The sequence below is a fragment of the Asparagus officinalis genome, chromosome 7 (genome assembly GCF_001876935.1).
Source record: "Asparagus officinalis chromosome 7, Aspof.V1, whole genome shotgun sequence".
Classification (NCBI taxonomy): domain Eukaryota; kingdom Viridiplantae; phylum Streptophyta; class Magnoliopsida; order Asparagales; family Asparagaceae; genus Asparagus; species Asparagus officinalis.
The window spans coordinates 7,734,843-7,745,546 of record NC_033800.1 but is presented as its reverse complement, the minus strand read 5'-3'; the positions used below and the strand labels follow the sequence as shown (position 1 = coordinate 7,745,546).

Below are 10,704 nucleotides of genomic sequence, written 5' to 3'. Positions count from 1 at the left end.
CAAGTCCCGATCCTCTCTCTCTCTGGTTTCGCTCACAGGTAAAGTCTCTCTCTCCACCTCCCCCCGCCGCCGCCTCTCCCCCTGCCCCTTCCCCCTGCCTCTCCCCCTACAGTCGAAACCATAGATCTGATCTAGGGTATATAGTGTTAAAGTTGGATTCATGTTACCTAGCTTGCTTATTTTCTTTTTCCAGGTTTTGGGAACTGAAACCCTGTCTTGCATTTGGGTGAGTTCTTTGATATTCGTCTACTAAATGCAAACCTCTGATTTATCTTGAATTTTTGTCTTGTATTTCTGTGTGTTGATTTGGTGTCATTCTAAAAACAGCATGTGTTTTGTGGGCATCTCAACGATCGGTACCCTTGGGAAAGTTTTGAGAATTTTGTGTGCTAGTATGCTTAATTAATTTTATATCATTGATCGGAGTTTATTTAGAAATTGTTATATTTATAATCCTTCATGTCTGCTTAAATCTCCATGGCTCTCTCCTTCTGACTTACGCGGGCAAGTTATGTGGTGTTTGATTTATATCGTGTATAGTTATTTATGTTAGGTTCTATATATTTTAATTGTTGAATTAGTTGGAATCCTTGTCATTTTTAACCTGAGCTTCAGTTTTGCCGTTTCCGCCGTGTGACTGGATCTTTAATTCAAGATTTTTAACCTGAGGTAGTCAAATTCACCTAATTCGGACCGGTTCGGATTTGACTGGATCTTTTAGTTACCATAAAACTATGGAATTATCTTTTTGTCTCCAATATTTATCGGGATAAGATGCTCAAGTATACTAGTTAAAAGTACACATTTTTTTTTGCATAAGGATTAAAAGCCCACAGCCTCTTAACCTTTGGGCTAATAGTGTCCTTAATAAAAGTTTCTAATAATTAGTCTGGGTTTCACTTATATCCCATATCTTTTATCAATCGTTTTGTTAATAACTAGTATGCAAAACGTGCGCTGCACGTGATGCATGTTAGGAACTCTATGGGGGGAAACCTCTGAAGGTCAACTAATGCTGCATACATCAATATTAATATTTTTATGAAGCACGCACTTATACTTCACATAGAGTAGAGATTAACTCTACAATAATAGTACAAGCATCATGCTTATACTTCACATAGAGTAGAGATTAACTCTACAATAATAGTACAAGCATCATGCTTATACAAGAGTCTCTTATCAGCATCGCCTTCACCACAATCTTCACAGAAAACAAACATAAATGGGCAAATTCACCAAAAATACAACAACTACAAAAAAAAAAAAGAAACAAATCAAACAACAAAAATCTCGCAATGAACTAACATTTACCTAAAAAACAATTATGCAACTACAAACAAATTAAGCAACTACACACAAATATGGTTTAGATTTATTCAATGTTAGCTACATCCATAATGAACTAACATTACATCCCTAAGATGAGAGTGGGCTTCTCATTCAAGCTACACAACCTATACAAAGAAAGAAAAAACAAAAACATGCTAGTTCAAAGATCAACCTTGAAAACAATATTGCTAGAGGATACATTTGCAGAGAGGAAAAAATGCTTGTTAAATACGGAATAATCCTTAAACTTGCAATATTATAAGAGGATGAGCTAAAACAAAAATGATAATTTTCACTTTGATATCCTAAAGTTTACATCTTTCTACTTCAATAGGCTGAATGATTTCTTAACACTTTGATACCCCAAACTTTGAATCCAATTTTACTTCAATACCCAAAGTATTCATGTAACATTTTAATATCTAAAGTTCCAATCATATTTCACTCTGATACCCTATCCAAGTTGTGTTAGATCTTTTGTTTAATTTGTATGGTGCCTTTAGCATCTGATACATTTAGATTCAGTTTGCCCAATTGCTAAAACAGCAGTAGAAAATTAACAAAAAAATCTAATAGATCTAGATGTATGTATCAAAGTTAAATGAGATAGAAACATTGGGATATCATAGTGTTAAAAAGTACTTTGGGGTTATGAAACTAAAATACGATTAAAAAGTGGGATATCAAAATATTATAAAAAGTACTTTGGGGGTTTCAAAGTTAAAAATTGGTAAACTTTGAGATGTCAAAGTGAAATAGTAGGTACTCACTTATTATTTTAAATATTTTCTCTGAGAGAACAACCATGTTAATCAACATATGGGTGTGTTAATGAATCGACAAATTAAACAAATTTAAAAGTTTATAATTATAAATTGATGCGAGGGAAAAAAATCTATCAACAAGAGCTAATTTCTCCTAATTACTTGTATATGTCACAAATTTATACTCACATGACCATATCAACAAATTGTAGTTAATCAACTACATGTTATTCTCTTAACTTGATAATTAATACGGAAAAAATTAAAAATGAAAATTAAAAAAATCTTTAAAAGAATTCACCACTGCAACTAAGTTCATACTAAAACCTATTTGCAAGATGTAAGAATTAATATTTCTCCAAACATTCAAATCTCGATGATATCACCTATAATGGGTGATTAAGTGACCAAATATAGTTCCATGTACTTCTACTGATGATTGACTATGCTACTTTTGAAGATGATACTGTGAACACGAGACCGTTATTCATGCTCTTCTAGCAATAATTCAGTATATAATTATATCTGATGATAGACATACATTGTGTTCTTGTGTCATGTGCAATTATATCTGTTGTCAAGCTCCAAAATGGAGCCACCAACACTGCCATCACCTTCAAAATTACCTCTAATTTCTTAGCAATAAGAAAGTATCAATACTCATCAATACGCTACGAAGCTGGCGCTTCATGGTGTTTAAGAAGTTCACAAAGGCCATTCTTATGGTTTTCTTGGAGTAGAGGAAGATGACTTAATTAAAAAAATTAGTATCTTATTGACTCTATACTTAATTAAGAAGTATTAATATCTTATTGTTAGATTCGTAAAGCGATCTTAAAATTAGCCAATTCCCACGCATGCGAGCTAATTTCTCCTGACCTCAACATAATTTTCATCTACACCAAAGAGAGAGAGTATTAGACGAAGAATGATTGAGTTAACACTTAAATGACTACCTATTAATTAAACTCAATATCATCCATCTCAATGTTTACTTTCTAACAATCACTATCTAAGATTTCTTTATTCAATTTCAAAATGAATATACCTCTAAGATATTTACTTGTATCTGAGTGATTTTATTCCATTTATGCTTCTGTATGAATTTCTACATATGCATATTCTTCAAGGTTATGTAATCTTTGTCAATTATAGAACAATATTATCAATATATATCTTTCCAACTAATATTAATAGTTTTCATAAATAGACATTGCGCGTGCAATAGTAGCTATGCGCCGAGTTCAAGGTTAAAAAGTAAAGAATGATCAAAATAGAAAGCAACTCAAAATTTTTAGGAATCAAACATGTAGTCTTGTGAATCAAAGATGGCAAACATGTAGTCTTGTGAATCAAAGATGGTCATCCTCGTATTTAGGGAGGAATAAATTATGAAATGCATCTTCAGATGATGCCCCGTAATATTCCATAAATTCAATACATGCTCCAGAGATGCATATTTTTTGCGCAAACTATCGCTCAAAGCTTCATATCTAATATCTATAAATGCTTAGAGGTCAATAATATAGCCAGAACAAAGTGCTCAACAATTAAAAGTACAAAAAGTTCTCCAATCCAGTATCAGTTATGGTGATTTAACTCATCTCATGTCAACCTTTCCACATTTGCTAAAAAGCTACCTGAAGTCCTAATTGGCGAGCATCATATTCAAGGTTGTCACAGAAAATAAACCTAATCTGTACTCTGCCACAATATGAGACGCCCAAGTAGGATGTCAATAGTGAGGCAAATACTATCAGTAGACATAAATATCTTCAATAAACACTCGGAGCGGAACCAATAATTAACAAAAAAAATAGAGTACACGTAACAAACGCAATATCATAGACAATAGGAAAATGCATGTTTGACCTTTAATACGTCCAATTCAAAGCTCTTTCTAACTAAACAGCCTTTAATACGTCCAATTCAAAGCTCTTTCTAACTAAACAGAGAGTAACCTTTAAAATTATTCAGCAAGGCATTGGATGAAGTTGATGCTTTAAAATTATTCAGCAAGGCATTGGATGAAGTTGATGCCACATTGTATTAAAACTCACTATAATGTGATAATGATGAAGTCAACACCACTGTGCATGTCTTTAAGTTTCAATACATATGAAACTTCAACCCAAAAAAAGTGATAGGAAATTTACAGAACATGAAAGCATTAGAAATATAATGATTTATTTAAATTAAGTAATATGCTACCAATCAAATACAAAACATTTCTTGAGAAAGGTCAGACCTGAAATTCTATAACTTTGGGGAAATTCTATAACCTTTGGGAAAACACGTCCACTGGTGTATGTTTTTGTAGAAGATAAAACAAGGCATGAATGTTTCATTGCACTTTGCGAAATTACATTGAATCAAAAGATACAAATATGAAGATTTTAAATGAATTAATTTAAGTACTCACATCAAAATCTTCCCCCAAAATGGAGGTGAAATCATATTAGATCATAGCATTATATTCTAAAAGATCAAATGGCAGTACCTCAGATATCTTGAGCAACTCGCATAATTGACTGCACCTTTCCTCTCTTATCTGCAATGGTTTTAGAATAAATATGCCTATTTGATCTGAATCATTAAAAAATTATAGAGAAAATTAAATAAATTAGACTAAAACCCTTTTTAACAAAAACATTCATAATTCTTGACAAGTTACTCTGATCTTGAAACTCGCCTTTGCGCTTACCATTCTTCCCTCTTATTTTTCTCTATCTTTTTCTTATATTTTACTTTTCCCTGAAAATGACACAATATAAAAAGAAAAATCCCATCAACAAACACAAAATCTCAGAGAGAGTTAGAGATTAGAAATCTAAATTCATGCGATTAAAAATTCACACCCATGCATGCGTTCTATCTCTCTCTAAAGAGAGTTAAAGAATGTAAAATGTTTTAGGTTGGCTCGTCGGATCCAGGAAAGAATAGAATATATGAATTAAATAAATGATAACATTTTCAAATATGCATATAGTAGAGAATTACAAATGAGTCCATAATCAGAAATTACAATATTATTTTAGCAAATTTTACACATGTATCAAAAAAGCAATACTTTGCCCAATTTAGAAACATTTTATAGGTCACCTTAGATTCTCATATTGCAAATATTTCCTCTATCCAAATTAAACTCATAGTATCAAGTAAGAGAGTAAATTCAAATTATCCATATTGTTCATATCTATATTTCTTCAATACTACTGCTATCAAGGAAAGAATCAGCACTGGAAGTGTTCAATAGCCTCCCTCTCCTTGCTGTTTGATGAGCTAATTACTTTCACCTTCATTCCAATCCTATCCAAATTTCACTACAAAATGTCAGACAAAGTTAAATTAAAAATTACCCCTAAATGTGGGGATATTTACTCTTATCATATTTGAATGACCATTATATCTAAAATTTTTAAATAAAAAACAATCAAAAGTTTTGTCACCCATATCATCTTTTATAAGTAGTGTGTGTGTGTGTGCGCACACGTGTGTGAATAAGGTTTTCTTTCACTTGTTAGATCCTCACTACTAAATTCCTTAACATTGTAATATAAGCCCTAGAAAAATATCTATACATGAGCATATTTAGTAGATAACACTAATCTTGGTTTTTGCATAAAAAGAATTTATACTTGTTAAATATAAAAAATATGAGGTCCAATTTGAAATAGACATTGTATGTGTAATTAAAACATTCAAACTTGCATATTTATATTTCTTATATTCTATATTAGTTTTCCCCTCCAACAAAAATTTTAGTTTGACCTCCAAAAGTAACCACTATGTTTGTAAAATTCAAAATTTTGAATTTAATTAGTATCACAATCAATAGTATAAATAAAATTGACATAATCAAGCAATGATAAGAGACCAACCATATTAGACACTCAGTGCAATTCAAGTTCAAGCACATTCAAAGCTAATTACAATATCTAAGCTAAGTTTCTCATATCACATAGCGTTATTATGAGGCTGAGAGGTTATACCTTCTTTGGATCAAGTAGGTAATCATGCATACTGTTATGCTTCAAGAAAATAGTCATGCTCTTGTTTGCAGTAGAATACGAATAACTAGTTATAGTACCAAATTGCCACCTAAAAAGACTACTGAACTTGGGTCATAATAGGATTTACAAAGAGTAAATAAATTTAGAAAATTTAACCTCAAGTCTAAAATCCACAATGATATTAGAAGGTTATGTTTTTTAAGATAATAAATGCACAAATGTGATCTAGGATCTAAACTAACAAAAACGTGAAAGATATTCAGCTCTGAGAAAGATCCTGCAAAAAAAACTAAGATCCAAGGCACATCCATCACATGGAAAATGTAAAGTCAAAATTTGCCCAAGAATAACATAAATTTAATAAATCTAATAAAAATGCAGAAAGAAAACAAATTCGATCGAAGTGGATGAAAATGTCTCTCACACCTTGCTTTAGGCCGACTTCTTTTTCGACGGTGTGATATTGAGCGCACTTCGTGTTGCTACATAAATTTATCACAAGAAATAGATCGAAAACAAGTTCTAGCCATCACTCTTTGAAGAGATCTAATTAGCTAAAACCATAGAAATCAAACAAAACTAACCAATATGTACAAAGAGATCAGATGACGAAGAAATATAACAGAGCTCAAATTATGAAATGGATTTCATACCAGTGCTCTCTCCTTGTATAACTCCCTTCGACAAATGACAGGCTTGAGATTGAATTTGAAAGATGCTAACGCTGGTTAGATATTGAGAAGGAGGAGAACAAAGCATTGACCAAGAGGAAGGAAGACAGAGGAGAATGTGGAGTTGAGAGAGAAATTTAGATGAGAGCGGAGATGGTGAAATGAGGGAGATATGAAAGATATAGTCAATAGAAATCAATAAAAGTTTAAGCGTTGTTGCATAATGATAAGGATAACGAACGGGAAACGAAAAGCCTTGGAGTTTCATTAAAAGCTTATGGCTATCGTGGATAATGTGAATGACTACATTAGCTGAAGGAATTTTTTGCATTATGCGTGGAGTTCAATTGGCCATGTCACTTGATGGAGATTTAAATTCAAGCCAAAGGGGTTGATGAGTTTTCGTATTCAGCACATTAATTAATGAGTTATGGAAGGTTAAGAGTCTAAGACACTAATTAAAGCTTACTATTGTGATGAGGAGAAAATTAGAATTAAGTAATTTGTAAAGGGCAAAATGGGTATGAAAAAGTTTTGACATGGGTATTCTCTTTTATAAGTAGTATAATATATATATAGATGTATTGTTATTTGAGAAAATTATGAGGGTGTTTGTGAAGGCTTATTTTTTTAAGCTTATAAATTATGCTAGCTTTTAATGCATTTTGGCTTTTTTGATAAAAATATTATAAAAATTGTTTGAGTAGAATAACAATTTGCTTGGTCAAACCTGACTTTTTTAAATGAGGTTATAAGCTAGTTTTTCAAAAGCTGGGGTATATCAGTTTTTAAAAATAAAATTTATAAACTAACTTATTTGATATTTTATCAAACAGGTAGAAATAAATTAGAAAGCTTTGCTACAGTGACCCAAAATATGGGACCAACAGAGAGGACATGTGAGGTGTCCCACTCTTATTGTATAATGAACTGGCTATCATAATGATGACCAACTCATTATGCAATAAGAGCGGGACACCTCATCTGTCCTCCCTGTTGGTCCCATATTTTGAGTCATTGAGGAATTTTTACAAAAAAAAAAGCTTAAAAGTTAATTTGACTAAAAAATAAGCCTCTCCAAACACCTTATGTATATTTCACTTGCCTAACAATTGACTTCGTTAGAAGTCAGTCATAGCTAGGCATGGGAGAGACACTCCATTACATTAAAACTATATAAAAATATAACGTACATAGATTGTATCATACAGCTCAACATGTAGACTGCGTAAGTCTGCCACCAGTTGTCATTCGTATTTTTAAGTAAAAAAATAGTTAGTGGTGCGCGATTCAAAGCCCATTTTCCCTCTGAAATATGATCATCTTGCAAGTGATTTTAGGCGCAATTTTAGCCAATTATTCATAAAATACTGATCAATTTGAAGTAAACAATAGTCATTAATCTTAAAACGTGTTATTATTAGCTCAATTATTTGACTTGCGTAGATCAGTTATGTAATCAATTAATGAGTTTATGAATACACACTCGGTAAAGTCAAGTCAAGCCCTTTTCTTCTAACCTAAACTTGTAGTTGTAGGAATCTAATTTCAGTCAAATTATTCAAGATTGGACTCTATCCTATGCGCAAATTCCTATTAATTAATTTACTAAAAATTCACAAAAATTTACAACATGGAGTTTGTTTAATTATCAAGTCTGGGTCAGTCAACTTCATGCAAAGTCAAAAGCCTTTTGAGTTGCATGCCTATATGAAGCTCTAAACATCTCTAGATCTGTATGCTATCATCAAGAATTAAGCCAATGGCTAGTCTAATCCTAACTTTTCTTCCGTTGCTCCTTCTGGCTACATTATCCTCAGCTCTACGTAAATCTCTCAACTTTGTTTTGATATTTTTTTTTCCCATTTTGTGCAGTCCTTAATTAGCGAAATAACTAAAATGCGTGCACCACCCTTTTCTTAATTAAAATATCTTTTGGATACATTATTTTTTATCACTTCCTGTTTTATCTTGTACCTGCACTTCCTCTGTCTCCCCCACTTTGCCCCCGCTTGGTAGGTTAATTAATTGCACATAGACCCCTATAATTGGTGTTTTGAACTTACGTACAATTTTTAGCAAAATTAATAATCCTAACTTTCGTCTTAGTAGTTGAACCTCCTGAGTGAATTTTTTTTGACTCTTATCCTCAACTAGACTCATCTCTAATGCCATCCAGAAGCAAAACCTGCCAAAATTTTCACTTGAGGTAAAAGAGTAAAAAAAAAAAAAAGAGAGAGTCTATCTATTGAAATGATACTACTCTTAAATTTAGCTCCTCTAACCATTACACCAAAACTCCAAAGTTATGGTGATGATCAAGGATTATAGTTTTATATTAATTCTAACATGCCCCCGCAGGTCGAGCGTCCTTTTTTATGGGTTAAAACCTGGACTCACATAGCGGTGTCAATTTTTAGAAAATCCGCATTTAATTCGTGGCCGATGGGATTTGAACCTGGGTTGCTCTGATACCATCTTAAATTTAGCTCCTCTAACCAATACACCAAAACTCCGAAGTAATGGTAATATTCAAGGATTATAGTTTTATATTAATTCTAACAACTACCAACTTTGAAATATTACTCTTTTCGTAATGTCTTGTTCAACTGTTGTGAATGAAACCACAGTTCGACTCAACATCGATTGCGGCTCCTCCACGTCATACACCGACGGTAACGGCCTAAAATGGGTCCCGGAACGACCTTCGGGTACATAGAGCACGCCCGCGCGAACCCCAGTTGCCCAATCGAAACTCCGGCTCTCTCCTCAAGCTGCCGGACGCGCTACTCAAAAACCCTCGATGTCTTCCGCGAGAATACAAGATACTTTACACAATCCCCGTCGCCTTAAAGAGCCCGCGCCGCGAGCCCCGCAGCCATCCTCGTCCAGGCGTCAGCTTACAATCCTAGCCCTGGTCTAGACTTCGCGACTGGCCGCAGTCAAATACTCGCCGCCCGAGTTGCGAGCTCATTTTCGACGGGAATGACTGGGGGAGCGTGGAGACCAGGGAGGGTGGGAACGTGTTCGTCGAGGTCGTTTACGTCGTGAATGGGGAGAGCACCAGTGTTTGTGTTGGCGGGGGCAGCGAAGGGCAGTTTCCTTTCGTGTCGGCGATACAAGTGATGGGAATGGAGATGAAGATGTACGGGGGTTATGATCCGAGCACGTACTTGTCTTTGGTTAAGAGGGTTGCTTTTGGCGCACCAGAGACCGTGAGGTAAATCATAATACATACTGTATGTGAGCTGGCTGTTTTGATCCATACAAAATCAAATATGGGAGCCGTTTGAAATTCCGTTGCCCCGTTTATGAGGATCAGAATAGTCAGCTTACAAGTTGACTTTAACGATGAGATTTGCATGGAAAGAGTAGGCTCTTTTTTGTGCAATTACTTCATCCTACAAATAACACTGACTAGATTTTGGATTTAAATTGGAGAGAGAGGAATAAAAAATGGAGAAGAGGAACCACTAATGAGCTCTTTGATATACTATTATTAAATTGGCAAGGTACATGTACGACTCATACGTAACTTGGATCATCAATATCTTCAGATTATATATGCTTAAAATATCTGATATATATCCTATGATCAGCATATCAGCAACACGCAGCTCTAGCTGTGTGAGGACATGTCAGCAGCTCACCTTTATATACACAAATAAATTATAATTCAATTCTATATGGCGGAGTAGATGTTGAGATTTGAATTAGGAGGCTAAAATCCAAAGAAATCTAAACCCAATTTCAAGCTCAAATGTACTATACCATGTTTAGATCTAATTTCACATTAATTTATACCCTAAAATCTCTTTTTTAACTTCATTAGGTACCCGGACGATGCCTATGATCGAATGTGGGTTGCCGTGAAAATACCCGACTCGCTAAACATCCTAACAACCGACGCCACCACCATCAACA

The 10,704-nt window shown here is 33.8% G+C and overlaps 1 protein-coding gene across 1 annotated transcript in view; it reads left to right on the top strand.

The window, feature by feature from the left end:
* Positions 9,377–10,704, top strand: part of LOC109846635 (putative leucine-rich repeat receptor-like protein kinase At2g19210) — a 3,461-nt gene continuing 2,133 nt past the window's right edge. Inside the window, exons 1-4 of the mRNA XM_020415881.1 lie at positions 9,377–9,491; positions 9,598–9,674; positions 9,723–10,000; positions 10,613–10,704. The exon at positions 10,613–10,704 is cut by the window's right edge and continues 381 nt beyond it. Coding sequence (XP_020271470.1) covers positions 9,377–9,491; positions 9,598–9,674; positions 9,723–10,000; positions 10,613–10,704 — 562 coding nt within the window. The remainder of the gene's footprint in view (positions 9,492–9,597; positions 9,675–9,722; positions 10,001–10,612) is intronic.